A 20,010-nucleotide genomic window follows, 5' to 3' on the forward strand; every position below is an offset into this window, starting at 1 on the left:
ATTTGGGAAATCAAAATCTCAGATACACTTTCAAGTCACATATTTCCCTCTGCACATAGCATGCAAAGTTATTGAATGACAAGAAAAATGTATGTATAAGCTTTGAGCAAACTGAGTGGTGAGAGACCTGGTAAAACTGAAGATTTAGGAAGATAAATCTGTTGCTTGTTTTCAAGAAGATTTACTGCTAATTCTCCTTAGTCTCAGTAGTAGCATCTGTCTTTACTGTCTGACCAGTGTTGCTCCAATGATAATCATCCTTCTGCTAGATGTTACTTAATCAAGTGCTTTTTAGATGACAAAAATTTACAGTTGATTAGACTGCATAGCTGCATTGGTACTTCAAAAGTTTCTAGTAAGGGATTATTTTTGTGCTCAAATACCTCTAAATAAAGGATTCTGTAGTCTGAATCTCCTTGGATTTTGAAGAGTGTTCACTGAAGCAGATAAAGCTAAGTTGTAGAAGCATTTAGTGCTTCACCATGCCAGCTTCAATAATATCTGTTGTGTTTATATGTGAGCACTGCCATGCACACATTTCTCCCTTTAGCTGTAGTGGATGTCTCTATACATCACAGCGTATGCAGATTTAAAGTCTAAAGCCAGCACTGGCTTTTCTGAGAATGGAGTTAAGACTGCTGTGCTATTACCCTCAAAGCCAGTGTTGGCACAATTCAGTCATTAATGACAATTTTTTGTCCTTTCTCTGTGAAAGGGGGGTTACTTAATCTTCATCTGGTTATGCTCAGCACTGGCTCAGTTTGCTCAGTAATCAGGAGTTCAGATTTCAAACAGCACAATGATCAAACCTCCTTAAAACAGATACAACTGGCCAAAAGAGCAAGCTCCAAAAGAATCAGATTTTCTATAAACCCATGATGAAGATCAATGAGAACCTCAGCAGAATTCCACATTAACAAAAACCTGGGCTACAGGGACATACAAACAACCTGATCTTTTCCTCCCTACCCCTCATAAGGTCTCTGGCAGTTGTGACAATTTTTTAACACAGGAAAAAAGAAAGTAACTTGATTTTAGCCATTTTTACTAGAGATAGAAAGTTATCAGCAGCATCAGTCAGAGTGAATGCCAAGCAAAACACCCTCCATAAAATCCTAAGGTTCTGCTCTTCCAAGGAAAAAAAAATTAAGGTGGACAAAACAGTAAGTGGCAAGAGCCGAGACGCCACAATGAGCGTTCTGAAAAGGACATATCCTTTAGGTTGCACAGTATCACACAAAAATAAGTAATAGGGCTAAAGTAAGGGGCTTTTTCTTTGCAGTAGGTTATTCCTGACCTACATCTTTACTTACCTTTTGAGAATCTAGCTGGTAACACAAGTATTATATTGGAAGGATGACTGACATGATCCAATATAGCAACGGTAAAGAATATGAACTTACTTCATGATCACTTATTTCATGTTCTAACACAACTGTTTTTTCAATGCCCCAAAAAATATAACTTGGTATTTACAAATATAGAGCAATACATCAGAGTATTACAGAGCACTGCAAATACTGTTTGGATTTCAGTTCTGTTTATTTGTGATTTCTCAAGGCCCTTAGGAACAAAGGGATTCTTGTAATCACAACACACTTATACACTAATGCTTTTGTATAAACATAAACACTGAATCACAAAGCTCTTTCTTCTATTTCCCCGAACAGAAATATCCAGAAACTTCAGTCATCCTATTTATTAGCTAGTACAGCTTTAATCATCTAACCACTATGGTTCTCTCAGTCCTCTCTACCTTTTTCTAGATGAATATTAAAAAATCAAATAATCCATAAGAATGCAAACAATAAGTATCACATCTGTCTTATTTCTTATATGCTCATGACTTTTTATCAATTTAGGAGAACAATAATCTGATCAAGTCTTATGAACTCCGTATTAAATTGTTTCACCTCAGCTTTTACTAAATGAAAGAAAACCAATCTGTCTAGCAGATCAAGAAAAATTTTTATTCATTCTATCTTTTTAGACAAAAAACCAAAACATTCATCATCTCACCCTTTTATGGGTGCCACTTAAATCACAGCACCACTACTCCAGCTAAACTTTATAAAGCTATCCCTATCCTGCTCTAGCTTTATTGTGTAAATAACAATGGCTCAACATACTTTCCAGCAGAGATGTGAGATTCCTGGCTAAGAAACCTGGAATGTTTCAGCTACTTCAGGCTAATGATCTCTCAAATGCACACTAATATGTTTGATAGAAGTCTCTCAGCATGTGTGCACAGAATGCTTAACATAAGAATAGCACTACTGTGGGCAGGGCAAATCGTTGACACCATTTCAGACTGAGTTAGATGCTGGAGGCACAAATTAAAACTGTGAACTTTCATTTCAGTGGGCTTTGACAGATGGAAGACTGCATCAAATCTCTAATTGTTTAAATCATTAACTCATCTTTCCACCTGCATTATATCTGGAAAGAGCACAGCTGGAAGCCTTAAACAATTGCTTGAATATGGAATCCAGGAGTATATATTCTAAAAAGATCGTAAACTGTATTTTTGAGATAGTCAAACAGTATGTTTATTTGGCTACACAATTTCTAAATAGTTTATTTTTATTTTCACATTTTCCTCTCAGTTCTGAAAACTCAAAAAATAGCCTTTCAGCCTTCTTGCAGAATCAATCAATCAGGGACCACTGCTGTGGCCACTGGGAACAAGAAAGTTGTATTGCAATTCACAGTGCGTTATGATGATCCCCATTTATCTCCAGTCCTTGTAAATGCCACAGCACATGCATGCAGCTCTAAATTATGCCTGCTGGTCTCTTGACTTTCAGCTGCCTACAAAAAGAAAACCTTGTGTAAGGAGCTGTAAAAAAAATTAAATAAATTATGTCTACTTCACAAACTCTCTTGAAATGCCTTTCCCCCTGCTCCCCACTTTAGGGCTAAAATACATTTTTCGCTAAGCCAGCATCAATGCAGGACTCTTGCCCTTTCATGTTACTCTCAGCAGCAATCAGCTCTAACTGTTGTTTTTATGAGGAAGCACCTGTTATATGCTCAGCACTTCCAAGTACTTGAGAAGTACAGCCGTGGAACTGTGGAGCTCACACTGCAAAAACAAACCAGAAAAATGGAGCAGGAACAGCAAAAGCTGTGCATTTTACATCCAATTTAGCAAGAATGGCTGCTAGAAGTCAAGGGATTTTAAGGACAGGCGTTTTGCAAATGGCAGAAGGCATGAGTCATTTGGGGCTTAGAATGCATAAATAGAAAAGAAGAAGAATACATTGGGCCAAGACTTTCTTTAAGGGGTTGGAGCACCTGCCACATACATTGAAGTAAAGATATCTGAGACTGATGAGCCTGGAGAAAAGGTTCAGAGGGATCTTTTTTATGTTTATAAATATCCATTGGGATGCAATGAAAAAAAGACAGCCAGGCTCTTCTTAGTCATGCCTATGGACTAAACAAGAGGCCATAGGCACAAACCAAAAAGCAAATACAGAAACTCTTTTACTGTGCAAGTAGTCAAACACTGAAATAGGCTGCCAAGAGAGGTTGTGGTCTTTACATATAGAGATACTCAAAATCCAACTGGATGTGGTTCTGGACAACCTCCTCTAGTTGATCTTTCATTAGAAGATCTGAAAGGGTTTTCCTTCCAACCTCAACAATTCACTGATTCATTTATAGATTTTTAAGAAACAGATGGATGGGCATACAGAATAGTGACACTAATGGAGAGAAAGAGACAAAACATCACATAAAAATTTTCAGAGAGTAAGTTAAGGAGAGGCAAAAAACCCCAACCCGGAATTATGTAAAGATGTGAAATTTAAATCCAACAGCAAAGGTCAAGTCAGTGAAAGAATTCAAAACACAACATAAAACAGTTCATTGCCATTTACAAAAAGAGCAATCTCCAGTGCAAAGTTGTTACCCTTGAAGTCAGCCTTGCAGATTATTTTCTTAGGCCAGGTTTTGATTGTATTTCACATGCCAAGTAGTCCTTAAATCCACATATAGCAGGAAAGATTGATCAGCAAATTTTATGGTTATTGTAATGTTTTAACGAAGTGAGTTAATCACTGATATTAAGGCTGGAGGCAGCCCAGGATGCAATGCTCATGCACTAGTGAAGTTTACAGTCCTGAGGGATGTGGGTCAGGCAAAGAATAAAGTCAGGACCCTAAATATTAGGAAAGTAAACTTCCAGCTCTTAAAGATGTTAGTCAACAGGACTCCCTGGGAAACTGCTTTAAAGGACAAGGGACTAGAAAAGAGCTGGCAGATCTTTAAGGACATGTTCCATGGAACACAAGAACTCTTAATCACTAAGTGTAAAAAATCAAGAAAGGAAGGCAAGAGACCTGCATAGATGAGTGGAGACGTTCTGGTCAAGGTAAAGGGCAAGAAGGAAGCACACAGGCAGTGGAAGACAGACACCTATCTTGCTAAGACTATAAGGACATGGTCAGACAGGGTTAAGGGAGAAGGCTGAAGTATTCAACATTTTTCTTCTCAGACTTCAAAGGCAACCTTTTTTCCACCACACCTCCTGAGTGGGTGGGCTGCAAGAGCAAAGTAGCTCCACCTGTAACCAAAGATCAGGCCCATAACCACCTGAGGAACTGGAACACACATGGCTTATGGGACCTGATGACATGTAACCCAGAGATCTGAGGGAATTAGCTGATGTAGTTGCCATAATACTTGAAAAGTCATAGCAGACAGGTAAAGATCGAGGTGGCTGCAAAAAGGTAAACATTGCACCCATTTTTGAAAAAGGTAAAAAAAAAGGACCGTGGGACCTACCAACCTGTCAGCCTCATCTCTGTGCCTGGGAAATCATGGAACAGATCCTTCTAGAAGCTATACTAAGACATGTAAAGTATAGGGAGATCATTTGAGATATATGGCACAGCTTGATTTAACCTGGCCTTTAACAGGGTCTCTCACAACACCCCTCTCTCTAAATCAGAGAGATGGATTTGATAGTTTCTCTTTGGCAGAAGAGAAACTGGTTGGCTGGTCTCATCCAGAGGGTGGTGTTCCCTTGAGGTCACCAGACTCATGGGCATCAGTATGGTTTATTATCATCATCAGTGGCACAAGAGGACTGAGGGGGCCTTAAGCAAGACCCTCTGCAGATGACTTCAAGCTGTGTGGTATGACTGACATGCTTGAAGGACAGGATGCTATCCAGAGGGCACTGGACAAGCTAAAAACGTGGGCCCATGGGAATTTCATGAGGATCAACAAGACCCAGTGCAAAGTGCTGACCTAGGTGAGACAATTTGCTGTATCAATACAGGCTGAGGGAAGAAGGGATTGTGAGCTTCCCTGTGGTAAGGGTACTGGTGGGTGAAAAGCTGGATATGAGCCCATAGTATGCAATTGCACTAACTGCATCCTGGGCTGCATCAAATGCAGTGTCATGACCAGACTGAGGGAGGTGATTCTGTCCCTCCAATGTGCTCCAGAGAGAACTCACCTGGAGTGCTCCTTCCAGCTCTGGTGTCCTCAGCACAGGAAATACATACCCCTGTTGGAGCTGGTCCAGAGGTGGTCCACAGAAATTATCAAATGGGAGAAGCACCTCTTCCAGGAAGGGCTGTGAGAGTTACTCAGCTTTCAAGAAAAGAAAGGGCTTTGAGAAGACCTTATTGCAACTCTTCAGTACTTAAGAAGGACTTATGAGAAAAATCAGAACTGAATTTTTAGCAACGCCTGTTGAACAGGACAAGGAATAACAGTTTTAAATCAAAAGAGAGTAAACTTAGACTAGACATAAAGAAAACATCTTTTATGATGAACGTGGTGACACTGGAACACGTTGCCCAGGGGCTGGGAGATGCCCCATCCCTGGAAACATTCAAGGCCAGGCTGGATGGGACTCTGAGCAACCTGATCCAGTTGAAGATGACCCTGCTCATTGCAGGGGGATTGGACTAGATGACCTCTTAGGATCCCTTCCAACCTAAACTATTATATGATTCTAAGTGGATTACATAAAGAGAAAGTTACCAGTGAAAATAAACATGACACATGAAACCAACCCTTCAGCTGTGTGCCATCAGAGATACATAAGAAAAAAAATACAGTCATGAAAAAGTGTGAATGTTTTCTGTATTTCTCCTGAACCCACAAAGTAAACTGCATTTCATTTTTAGAAGCAACAAAATGAAACTGCCAGATAACAATATCTGTACATAGAATAAAAACCATAATAGCATTTACTACCCTCATGAACATTGAGAATTGCAAGTAAAAATGTATAAGCTTAGCTCCAGAAAACACAAATCTAATAACAACCACATCTGGGCAGAATTCTTCTCTCTCATCACTAAACATAACTCTCAGAATGTCTCAGTAATTTCACTGAGAATTAAGCTTACAGAAAGAGCTAGAATCCATCTAGATTTTATTATGTGAGTTGTAATCATAAAATCTCTCTTAAAAAAAGAAAAAATATTTTAAGATCTATCATTTTAACAAGTTATAAACAATTCTCTATCTATCAAAAAGTGTGAATGAATATTTTTCAACAGCAGCACTAGACTTTCTGGTTTAGATACTGTATACTCAACCAACACTATTCTAAAAACTGACCTATTCTACTCTTCACTCCCTAGCAGCAGCCATTTCATCTAAAAATAGACTATTTTTTTTCTATACATTTCCATTTAGAGAGAACAGATCCGGTATTAATGAGTTACGTACATAGAATCATGTAGCAAAGCCGACTGACTACCTGTGTTGGAAACAAGTTGAATTATGTTTTAGACGAAACCTATACATTACAGACACTACTTCAGACTGTATATAACCTGTACCTCATAATGCTTTTAAATAATCACTTAGGTAACTCAGAGTTTGATATACCATAACAAATATGATTAGTTGGAGGGGAAAAGGAGGAATAAGCCCAAAGTAGGTTATATTTGCCTACCTACTGGCACAACCCATGTCAAAATATTATTTAAAGACAGTCTGAAGATGACAGGCATGAATATATTTTTTGCAAGACTTTGCCAAACATTTGGCTGCGATGAAAGACTTTAGGTCAGCTGTGTAAGAAAACTAGATCCATCAGTTTCCAGCTTTAACTGTCTTTCCCCAACCAGGGGTACCTCTGCAGAAGTTCTATTTTCAACTCCTCTGCTGAACCAGCTGTTGGAAACAGGAACTGGGGTTTTATGTAATCATGTATGCAGAAAAATGAGGGGAGTGTCTGTCTGGTTCTTTTCCCAGTTAAGCTTTTTACCCCTGTGGTGTCAAGGAATGAGCAGAGCTGACTGAGATCCAGGTGCTGGTCCAATAACTGTGTTAGGAAATACTGAGCCCAGCCCAATCCAGCCCACTTTCTTTTTCAGTCTCTCCATGTTGCAGTTCTATTTCCTCAGACTGTTGTTTGTAAGTCCACCTTTGCATTACTCAGCAAGTCTGACAAGCTGCCAGCCATCTACTGGTAAAGTAAAAGAAAATAAATACTATATTTTAACTTTCATTACCTAGACCAAATCTGAATAGAACCTCAGTACACAAACAATTCTATATACCATGTAGTATCAATCCTAATGAGGGTGTCAAGGCTAGTGGGAACATGGAGGGCTGAAGAGTAATGTGAAATGCTTCTACACAAACACAGTTAGAATCCATTCCCCTTGTCCTGAAGTGGCAACAGGGCCACTTCAGCTTTCTATCAGCACAGTGGCTTCCAACTCCTCCAGTCTGCTGCCCACACTGCATGCACTGGTGTAAAGGCACCTCAGCTGGCCTGTCAGCCAGGTTGCCTTCCTAAAGGAACAGCCCTTAATTCCTTTGAGATAATTCTCTGGTGTTTCCCTGTTGGTTTCCGTTATATTAGGAATCCCTGGCTTGTCTCTGTAAGACTGCAAGTGCATTCCAGTGTGGCCAGCACATTTCAGAGTCACTGGCACAGGGCCCTCTTGCACGCTGTCCCTCTTAACCTTCACTTATTCCACAGCTTTCCAGGCACAAACCTGATATTGTCCCCCTCCCCTATCACAACTAGTTTAAAGCTCTGTCAATGAAATGGGCCCCTCTGGTTCCCAAGCAGCAACTCTCCTCCCTGAGAAACGTGAGTCCTTACTGGCACAAGCATGCCCGGTACAGCACAGACCATACAATTGTCAAAAAACCCAAAATTTTGGTGGAGATACCAGCCACAGAGCTATGTAGTAACAGACTCAGCCCATGTTGCTGCCTTCAACTGGAAGTACAGAGGAAGTCATAACTTGTGCTCCAGATTCCCTTACCAAATATTCCAAGGCCCTGAAGTCCTTTTTGATCGTCCTTGGACTATGTGTTCCCACTCCATTATCCCCTCTGTGGGAAATCAGCAATGAGCAGTAGTCTCAGGACCACTCCAGATTAACAAGTTTCTGGATGACATCCCTACCCAGGCCCCAGGTAGGCAGTAGATCTTCCTGTGGGCTGGGCCTGACTGGCATATTGGGCCCTCTGTCCCCTTAGAAAGGAATCATCTGCAACTCAATAAGCCTAAGTTCAAAGAAAACAATGGTCTATGAATGAAGTTAGACAAAGAAATTTTGGTTTCAAATCTTTTTCCAAAGAAGTTCACAAACTTCATCAATCACAATGCCAATTTCATCTCCAGTGTGGAAGCCAACCAGCCAATTGTCAAGAATCAAAATAAGAAAGCCCTCAGTCTGCTTCTGTGCTGTGCCAGTAGACAAGGAGGAGTACATTATGGCAATGAATTAGAAACTACTGCAACCAAAAATGACAATTTATTTTATAATCCTATAGTTGTCCTAATTATAATGAAGTATTTTAACATATTGAAATTACACATGTCAAAATAGGGCAAACATTCAAGAGGTCTCTTGTGCTTCATCTTGAAAAACAGACTTGTGCAGAGATCTTACCAAATGAAATTTCATTTTAAATAATTGGTGAATATTTTTCTGCTCACAGTCATCTGAGATATTTAAGAGAATCACAGAATGGGTAAGGCTGGGAGCACAGTGGGTCAGCCAGTCCAACCTCCCTGCTCCAGTAGGGCCATCCCAGAGCACATTGCACAGGACTGAATCCAGAAGGTTCTTAAATATCTTCAGTGAGGGAGGATCCACAACCTCTCAGGGCAACCTGTTCCAGTGCTCAGTACCCGCACAGGAAAGAAGCTCTTGCTCATGTTCAGTGGAACTTCTGTGCAACTGTTTCTGCCCATTGTCTCTTGTCCTTGGCACCACTGAGAAGAGCCTGGCTCCATCCTCTTACCACCCTTCCTTCAGATAGACAACTGAGAGGGGACCTCGTCTGCTTCTTGGTCCCCAGGACACCCTGCTGGCTCATGGACAGCTTGCTGTCACCAGCACCCCCAGGTCCTTCTCCACAGAGCTGCTTTACAGCTCAGCCCCAGCCTGTCCTGGTGCAGGGGGTTGTTCTTCCCCAGGGGCAGGACCCTGCCTTTGCTAAATTTCAGGCAGTTCTCCCCTGCCCATCTCCCCACCCTGTTGGTCCCTCTGAAGGGCTGCACAGCACTCTGGGCTATTGGCCACTCCTCCCAGCTTTGTGCCCTCACTGAACCTGCTGAGGAGGCCTCTGCCCTTCATCCAAGCCACTGATGAACAAGAGAAGCAATACTAGGTCCAGTACTGAACCCTGGGGGATACCACAAGTGACAGGCCCCAGCCATACCCTGTGCAATTACATCTCTCTGTGAGAGATGTAATTTTGCCAGTCAGTCAATCAGTTCTCAATCCATCCAGTCCTTCCCTCCTGAGTTTATGAGGATATTGCGAGGAAGTGTCAAAAGCCTTGCTGAAACTGAGGTATTCAATATCCACTGCATTTTCCCATCCACCCAGGTGAGTTGTTTCACTGTAGAAGGCACTCCGATTGGTCAAGGACTACTCCTGATAATCTACTTGTCATCCATGTGATGGCCATCCAAAGATGGTTTTCAGAGTGAGGCACTCCACCATCTCTCCAGGGATTGAGGTGAGGCTGACTAGTTGATAAGTTCCCTAGGCCTTCCTTCTTGCCTCTTCTGAAGGCTAGGGTGACATTTGTTTTCTTCTAGTCCTCAGGCATCTCCCCTGATTGCCACAGTCCTTCAAAGCTGATCGTGGTTGGTCTACTTACGGTGCTCATCAGGTCTCTCATCACTTGTGGGTGCATGCCATCAGAGCCCAGGGACTCGTGGATGCCAAGGTGTTCTCTAACCCCATCTTCTCTGACCAAGGGAAGGTCTTCCTTATAACACTCCTTTACCCAGATCTCCTGTGTCAGAGATTCCTGAAGGCTGGTCTTGTCAGTGAAGATTGATGCAAGGAAGGTGTTCAGTAACTCTGCCTTCTCCTTGTCCTCCATTACCACAGTCCCCATTCCATTAATTCCAGATGTGTCTTGGCCTTCCTTGCCTCATTTCTACTCACTCTGACACCTCTCTATATTCATTCCAAGTAGCCTGACCCTGCTTCCATCTCCTGTGTATTTCCTACTTACACTGGAGAAATGACATGAGTTCTTTATTTATCCACACAGGTCTCCTGCCCACTTTGCCCAATTTCTTGCTCACCAGGATGCATCATTCTTGAGTCTTGCAGAAGTGATCCTTAAGATCAATTAGCTCTCCTGGACCCCTCTTCCCCATAGAATCTGTTCCCATAGGGTTCTTCCAAGAAGTCCCCTAAGGGGCTAAAGCTTGCTCTTTTCAAGTCCATGCTTACTATCTTGCTTGCTGCCCTGCCTCCTTCTTGCCCAATACAGAATTTCACAATCTCATGGTCACTGCAGCCAAGGCTGCCCCCAACCTTTGTATCTCCAACAAGGTCTTTCATGTGAGTTGCAGTAAGGTTGAGCAGCATACCATTCCTTGTGGAATCCTCCACTACCTATCACACTCATATAAATCTTCTCCACTGAGGTGCTGAGAAGATGAATTTGCATTTTTAAAAGGCTAACTGAATTCCCTGCATCACTTTGAAAATTTCAGTTAGCTAAAGCAATTGTTTAACTTTGCATTGCAAAACACAGAAATCAAATCTATCCTGAAAAGACAACATTATGCTTAAGTTCAGCTCTGCTAACAATTTGGCCAAGCTTCTATTTATTTATTTTCTAAATATGGCAAAGCTGCTTTCTTAAGGAAAATATATTATCTTCCTAAGAAAGAATGAAAAACAGGGTAACATGACTGCAAAGCACATGTTAAGTAATTTTAAACTTGAACTATTATTGTTTTGTAATACAATAGAATATAAATTTGTAGCATGCTGGTTTCAAGATACTGATTCAATTTTAAGATAAAATTCATGTCAGCTTATGTGGATTCAATAAACTTGGGAGTGACTCAGATATCCCTACAACCTTTGTCCTGTGTTAAAATCTGGACTACTTTTCTAGTATGATTCCACCTTTGTTGGGCAGACACAAACCATTGGAAAACCTTTCCGATTACTTACCACAGCAGCCTTCACAACTAAATTTTAAAAAATCTGTATCAGGGTCACTGTGGAACAAGGCCCTCTTGCTTTCCTGCAAAGGCAGCTCACTTGTCATGAAATACATCCCTTGCAATCTACTTGGGGATTTCCAGAAGAATTTAAAGAACAATAAGATTTCACTGCAGAAGTGAAATCCTTAGCAGTGTCGCACAGCTAATAGAAAATGTTCCATTATTTTCTTTCTGTTATACCCTGGATTTTAATACTGATAAAAGCAATCAACTTTGTTTTATTCACCTGCAACAGAACAGTCAAAAAAACTGGTTTATTTCCAAATCCTTTTATGTCAACAGAAGCTAGATCAGCAAATGTGTAATCTCATTCTTTAAATGTATACAAGAAATCAACGTGTTAAAATCAAGGGTTAGCATCAGCATTTAACATCAATTGCATTATTGAAACAGTACAGAACAATAGTACTTAGATTTAATTCCATTTTCAGTACAACTTTCATGAAGAAAGAATAATTATTGAAGTTAAAAGGCCTAAATTATTGTAGAAATACATTTTTAGAATGTTTAGGTAAATGTCCAATGAATGCCTCTTCCACTATGTTTATGAACAGTCAGCAACAAATGTGCAATTCCACTTGACCCACAAAAGCTCCCAAATCGTTGCTGCTTCCATCCAGGCACCACAGAAAGACCCTTGCACAGGAGAATCAGTTGACAATTAGCTCACTCACCCCTTAGGTTTTCAGGGTTTCAGTGCTAGAATGGGAAAGGGGCATCAGTAGAGCTACTGGGATTTGTGTCAAGAATACTTTCAAATAAACTCAGGTTCAAGATAAAAATTAAATCCCAAACTGAACGAAATGTTGAAATACCCTGGTGCTGTTGGAGGAAGATTTTTAAGTTAATGACAGTTTTACTCTCTTCTGACCAAAAATTCTGAAAAACCACAAATGAGACACCAGTTTCTAGCCAGTGTAAACTTTCTTAAAATGACAGAATTATGTTGGTTTAACTACGCTTGATATGTATCCTCCAACATGATTCCTTTGTCCTGAAAGAATAAATCACTTGGTTTTAATTTTTGATATTTTATTACAGGCTGAGGTTTCCAAATAAAATATAAACAGACACTTCTGAAAACAGGCTAAGAAGAAAAGTACAATCCACATACAAGAGACTGAAAGCAGATAGGTAATACAAATGAGAGAACAAAAACAGGTCTTACCTTTGAACACTGTTTATGATTCTGGCACCAAGCAAGTGACCCATTGTTCTGAAAGACAAAGGAAATGTACATGAACATTAATATTTCTTTCAGGCTAGACATATTCACCCTACATATTTAAATGGAATACACCACCCAGTTCTGCTTAGGCAATGATGTTGTGCCACAATGTAATTATCAATCCTGACTCCTAGTCCCTTTTGTGTAGTTAAAAACCTACACAAGTGTAAAGTGAACATTAACAAGTTAGGAAAGCATTTCAACAGGCAAATTTGGTGGAAAACTGACCAAAGTAATCTTTTAGTCCATCTTTGAAAACACTTGCTGTCTAGAATTGCTTAGTAAACAAAAGGTAACACTTGCATTTAAGAAACAGATATAGATTAGTAGTGATTCATGAAAAGTCCGTTAGTTGCATTTCAATATTGCACAACACTTAAAACAAACTGTCAGGCAAAGATAATTAACAACTTTAAGCAAATGGAAAATTCAATTAAATGCAACATGAGTTTCCCAAAAGGCACCTGTGTCAGTTCTATTTTATATTATTTTATTTAATAGAAATATATTTTCTATTTATATTTATATAAAGGGCATTTCTGAGATAAAGAAACAGTATAACTCTGATTTATCCTGACTGCAGTAAAACAACCAATACAGTATAACATGCAAAATAATAATTTAAGCTAAAGGAAAAGAAAACACGACGAGAAGAGAAAGAGAAGTATGAAACCAGCACAGGGACAAACAGCAACGTGCTGTTCTTCTAGAGATGCTTCTGAAGGGTCAATTCTGGAAACAGTATTTCCTGGTTAAAAAATCTCACAGCTCAGAAGTTTATGTTTGTGATGTTAAAAGATGAAACAAAATATTTATTTACTTTCTGTATAGTGGAAGATTAAAACAACATCAGGAAGACCTAAATGACTGAACATGAGAAATGGGGTACAAACTGCAACACATCCCAGGCTGACATCGTTAGGACATTGTATGTATGTATTTCTTTCATCATTTATAAGTCCATACTCTGGAATGGATGAAGAATCTGGTGAATTCTTTGTTTAGAATTGGACTACAATTGTCAGTCTATGAGGGAGTAAAAGGACACCCTTTCATGGGAATTAGGTAAGGTATTCCTGCAAGGAATGTGACTGCAGTATACCATCACTGTTGGCACCAGCTATAGATCTGGAAATCAGTTTCCAAGGAGGAAGAATTCAGGTAGACCAGAATGCTAAGTACTAATATAGCAGCACTATACTATTTTCTCTCTCTCTTTTTAATTTTTTTTTCTTTTTTATTAAAGAGTGTTGCAAATAATGGAATAATATACCTATGTTACATATGTTGGTTTCAGCTGTCATAATTTTCTTCACAGTAGCTAGTATGGTCTGTGCTTTGGATTTGTGCTAGAAGCAGTGTTGATAACAGAGGGATGTTTTTGCTACTGCTGAGCAGTGCTTGCAAGTGCTTATACACAGCATCAAGACCTTTTCTGCTCCTCACCCCATCCCACCAGGGAGGGCTGGGGTGCCCAAGGAGCTGGGAGGGGATACAGCAAGGACAGGTGATGCCAAGACCCCAGGTGACCAAAGGGATATTCCATAAGGGATGGATAGTTGGAGTGATGGTGTTTGTCTTCCCAAATCACCACTATACATGACACAGGGGATGGCTGAAACTCTGTGCTTTGCTTATGTGCACAGCTTTTGCTTTACCTATTAAATTGTCTTTATTACAACTCATGAGGTTTTTCTACCTTTACTGTTCTGACACTCTCCCCAGTCACACCCACAAATCAACTGAGTGAGCACATGTCAAACTTAGTTGCCAGCTGGCTCTTAACCACAACAACACATAACTTTTTATGTATAAAACTCGCACAGATAAAGTAAAAATTATTCTGTCAATGTACAATTGACAAGGAGAAACGGATACGTTAGAATCACTGGAATGCAGACAATCACAGTAGTTTTTCAAAACTGCAGCATTGTGCTCTGATCTCAGCAAAGCGTGTAAGCTTGAATACAGTCATTTGCTACCACAACTATGAAGCCTATGCTTTGAAGCTGGATCTCTCTTTATGAATGTTTAAAAAGATCATGTCTGTACATGTCTTCATACAAGTGTGTAGTCACATGTTCACAAAAGTTTCCAAGATGTGGCCAGCAGGTCAAGGGAAGGGATCATCTTCCTTTAATGTGCTATCCCAAGCCACACATGGAGAACTGCATGCAGTTCTGGGATGCTCAGAACAAGAAAATCAAGGACCTGTTGGAGCGGGTTTACAGAAAGGCCACAAAAATGATCTGAGGACCAGAACATTTTTCAGTAAAGGCTGAGACACTTGGGGTTGTTCTCTTCTGGAGAAGAGAATGCTCCAGAGAGACCTTACTGCAGCCTTTCATTATATAAAGGGGGTTTACAAGCAAGACAGAGAGACCAATGCCTGTAGTGACAGAACAAAGGGCAACAGATGAAAACTGAGAGAGGGCAGATTTAGATTGGATCTAGGGAAGAAACTTTCATGGTAAGGGCGGTGAGATACTGAAACAGGTTGCCCAGAGAAGTTGTGGATGTTCCATCACTAGAACTGTTTAATTACCAGCAGGACCTCAGAGAAGATCCCAGGGCAGGAAGGATGGACTAGATGACCTTTAAAAGATCCCTTCCAACTTCCATCATTTTGGAAGTGGCTCCAACCATCCCCACGGTCAGAATTACAGAATGGTTTGACTTTCACCACAGCTCTTAATCTGAACTTAATAAAATTCATCTATGTCCTTTTTTCTTAAGAGCTGAAATGCTCCTGTGTTTCCAAGGAAGCTTTGGGAACAATTAATATAAAGACATATCCACTCTTTTTCATTCCTTTCCACTTATTTGCAGTTATTCAGGAGCATTTTAAAACAATCAGTTCATATTACTTAATGTCAATATTTTATGAAAGTTTATTTTACCTTCCAGCAGATTACAATGCAATACTATTTGGTTTTATAATACCATTTTTATCTGTCATTACTGTAAAATTTAGCTAAAACTGAGATTTTACTAGCATAAGATTAGCTAACCATGAGCATCATCTAGGGCTAACCCCTTTGAAAAGAGACATAAATAAAAGAAATAAAACTTTAGAACAGCTGTAAATAACATAAGCTAGTGGGAATTCTTTAGTATTACTCTCAATGGTGTATTAGGATTTATTATTTCCATTTACAAATCTAGCCAGCAGCAATGTTAAAATAATATTTTATGTGCTAGTTTCAATTTACCCCCCTTTCTTCTTCACATAAAATGTGACAGAAGTAGCTGATTGCAATAACAGATCAGTAGCTGCTCACCACTTTGTTTCAGTTATGCTGCTACTTTGCACTGAACTAGAAAAAAGCATTTCTGCTTTTAAATTATATCTGTTACTTGAGACAACAAAGCCATAAATGCCCAGATGTGTGGCTCCCCTACTTGATACTTTCAACATCTACAACTGCTTTCATTTCTCTACTGAAAACTATTAGCACTTGAGTTAAAAAGGAGGTCTATCAAAATGTGAAAATATTGTTTAGCAATTTCAGCGTCATACAACCTTAACATGACGTGAATGGTCTTTCATTGTATAAGGAAAAACAAATTCCACAGGTTTCCTTTGAACAGCAAGGTATCAGAACAAGCACAAACACTACATGAACACTCTCCTCCATTCTTAACACATGGTTAATCACAGACATTCAGCTGTGATTATTGCTCATGCCAGTGTACCTGGCTGAAACCATAATTTCAAATAATCAGAAATTTGCATTTTATCTGTAGCATTTTACATGCTCCCACAGTCCATTCTCAGTTCCCTCCTGTCTGTTTTTCCTCAAACCCAATTCTGACTTGACTTATGCTGGTGAGAGTTTTGACTTAATCTTTAATAATAGTTTTAATCTGCAGTGCAGGAATGGCCTCAAGGAAGAATTAAATACCACTTTTCCTACCCATTTATAAGCCTTGCACAGCATATCTTCAGGGCAACCTTGAACCATCTTATGTGCATGCTGAAGAGAGCAAACTTCACTCAACAGGGTGAACTCCAAGGATCCCAGGCCTGATACATCATATGGAAAATGTCAGGCAGAGGAAACTAAAGCAAGTCTCCAACACATATAGAGATGGATTAGAGGAACTCAGGTCAACACCTGAGCCCCACACACTTTCAACCTGCCAGGAAGGAAACGGTAGACAAACTTCAAGAATCAGACCTTCAAGGACCAGGGCTGCTTGACATGTACAAGGAAAAGAGCTTACAAAAGCAAAAACAGAAGGGGGGGAAAAAACAAAACAAAACAATACATAAATATTACAAGATTCAGTTCAGCAAGTGTTTGCGCACATTTGCTTTCCTCTGGTAAACCACAAAGGTCCTAAACAGTTAAGATAAACATCTATATTCTGTGCCTTGAAAAAAGAAAAGCTGTGCAGCATCTCTTGTAAGGAAAAAAACACAAGTAAAGAAGGAAGAAAAATCGATCTTCTATCTACAGTGGGCCCCATGGGGGGAAAAAGTTAATAACATTCACAAGCAAGTACAAACTGGCCTTTAATTGGTGCAATGGCAAAAAAAAAAAAAAAAAACAAAACACAACAACAACAAAAAAAAACCACCCAGTATAAAATTACTTAATTTGCATCTCTGTCTATAATTATGTTAGGAGATACAACCCTTCTTTTGAAATGCCAGAGTGCCCGAGATGAGCTATGAAAATTAACTAGCCACTTAATCTGCTATGACAGTAGCTGTATACCTATTATCAGTTTTGGAAGCCTCTTCTCCCCTGCCCAATCTTCAATCCCTATTTGTGTGAAATCATTGTCTCTCAGAAGTGGGCTCTCCTGATGACCTCACTGATTCTTTCAAAATGACAGAAAAGCATAAAAATAAACCTTTGAAGTAACAGTACCCGCTGAAGTAAAACAGAACATTTGAGTAGACAGATCAATAACTGCTGCAATGATGAATTTAAAGAGAGGCTCCCAATATACATTTTCCTCACCCTTTCAAAAATCTCAACAGCATGAAATTAAAAGTAACAGTAAAGTCTATCTTGTGTTTGACATGCATTTCCTGACTGCATGTTCACTATGACACAAATTAATACAGGCACTTATCTATATCAGTGCTGTGTGTCCCCAGGCCCAGCTCTGAAATGTGGAACTAAGGTGCAAAATCGAATCAACAAACTCAAACTAGGCTTTCCAGCTCCCAGATACAAAAGCATGCACTCAGGAATGAATTTCAGAAAAGCCTGTACACTTATTAAGGAGAGATATCAAAACCAGCAGATAGGAAATATCAAATAAAAATGTATTTCTCACTGCCCTTCTGTCAAGAGTGAACACAAACTTACTGTAAATATATGGGCAAGGGAACCACAGTACCGCCTCTCCTGGGCTCTAGTATTTAGTTATTCTTTTGCATATAAATAACTGGAACATTTTTTTTCTTTGAAAATAAGGCAGGAAAATGAAAAGAGGACACCCTATTATACAACATTATGAACACCTGCTCTGGAAGTCTTTCACCAAGTTACAGCAAATTTAAGCCCCTTATGCACTTTGAGATGACTCAGCAACAGGCTAGAGTGAAGACTAAAACCTGGCCAGTGAAACCAAATCATTCTGTAGAAATGAACAGGAGAAACATGGAGCTGGAGGTGGTGAAGGAGAAAGTTATAAAGTTCAACAGCGAGTTCCACCTCAGAAACAAGACTGGCTCTTTCAAGGAAAACTTATGCAAACATAATTTTTAGCATTGTTTCTATTACACGCTTGTCCAGTGTATGTCAAGTTTGAAGACCATCCACTTGAGAAGCCATGGATAGAAGAACAGTATGAGATGAAAACACACATAAAATACAACAAAATAGCAGTAATACTCTGCTTCCTTGGCTTCCGTTCATGAAAGAAAGAAATGAAATACAAACAACTGAAATTAGTACATTTTGCTCTTTATATAGTTTCTGATTTCATTGTACATTGTATTTTATGGAAAGAATTCATCAGTAAGGGATTTCTGTTGCCTTATAATAATTCTAATAAAAAATGAAAAGAAAAAAAGCAAGCATCAACAAATAATAAATTGAATGTTACTGTGTAGCTTTGAGCCATTCCCATCTGTCCTGTCAGTAGATCCCAGGAAGAAGAGATCAGCACCTTCCTCTCCACTTCCCCTTTTCAGATAGAGAGCAATGAGGTCACCCTTCAGCCTCCTCCTCTCCAAACTAGACAAGGCCAAAGTCCTCAGCCACACTTCCCAGGACATGCTTTCCAGCCCTGTCACCAGTTTTGCTGTCCTCTTCTGGGTGCATTCAAGGACTTTCACATCATTATTCAATTGTGGTGCCCAGAACTGCACACAGCACTCCAGGTGACACTGCACCAATGCTGAAAACAGTGGGATAATCACCATTTTGAGCAGCTGGTGGTGTTGTGTTTGATGCAGTCCAGGATGGGATTTGCCCTCTTGGCTGCTTTGGCATCCTGCTGATTCCCACTCACCCTGATGCTGATCATCACTCCAGATCTTTTTCTGCGGGGCTGCTCTCCAAATCCTCCTCTGTTTATTCTTGTATCCAGCATTATGCAGAATCCAACATTTTTTACTTGTTAAATTTCATCCCATTAAACATTGCCCAATGCTCTAACCTATCTAGATCCCCATGCAAGGCCTCTCATTCCTCAAGAGTCACCAGCACCTCCCAGTTTGGTATCATCAGCAAACTTGCACGAATGCTGCATTCACCTGCTTCCTCCAGAGCACAGAAACAGCCCCAGAACTGAACCCTGAGGAACACCAGTGATGATCAGACACCAGCCAGATGTGGCACAGATGTGGCCCTGTTCACTAAAACCCTTTAAGCCCTGATCTTCAGCCAGCTCTCTCAGCACACCATGAACTGACTCATCCCACAGCTGCCCCTGGCATTCCCTGCCCCTGGTTCATCTTTTGCCATGCCTGAGGCTGTTGATGACCCTGTTACCAGCACCCAGCTCTGCCAGCCCCTTTGGGGCTGCTCCCCTCAGAGGGGCAGAGCCTGCAATGAGGTCACCCCCAGCCCCTGGCTTTCCATGCCCTGGGAGCCAGCAATGCTGACAGCACAAGACTGTGCTCGAAGGTCTAGAATAACATCTTCATTTATTCCTGATGTGTAAGTAATGTCCTTAGACTTTATTCTAGTTCGCAAAAGCACAAAGCAAAATTTCAACCCCAAAACCAAATAAAGATCACCCAAACAAGAGAAAACAAAAAGCATATAAAACCATATAAAACCTGCCAGAACAAAACAATACTGCATAGAACTCTAATGTGAGAAAA

At 40.0% G+C, this 20,010-nt stretch overlaps 1 protein-coding gene across 2 annotated transcripts in view; it reads right to left on the bottom strand.

Moving 5' to 3' along the window:
- ANOS1 (anosmin 1) overlaps positions 1–20,010 on the bottom strand; it is a 131,313-nt gene that overhangs the window by 94,312 nt on the left and 16,991 nt on the right. For both annotated transcript variants that reach the window (XM_088160183.1, XM_014882441.2), the window contains exon 2: positions 12,657–12,704. In XM_088160183.1, the coding sequence (XP_088016309.1) occupies positions 12,657–12,704 (48 nt within the window). The remainder of the gene's footprint in view (positions 1–12,656; positions 12,705–20,010) is intronic.

The sequence above is a fragment of the Sturnus vulgaris genome, chromosome 2, assembly GCF_052056855.1.
Source record: "Sturnus vulgaris isolate bStuVul1 chromosome 2, bStuVul1.hap1, whole genome shotgun sequence".
NCBI lineage: Eukaryota > Metazoa > Chordata > Aves > Passeriformes > Sturnidae > Sturnus > Sturnus vulgaris.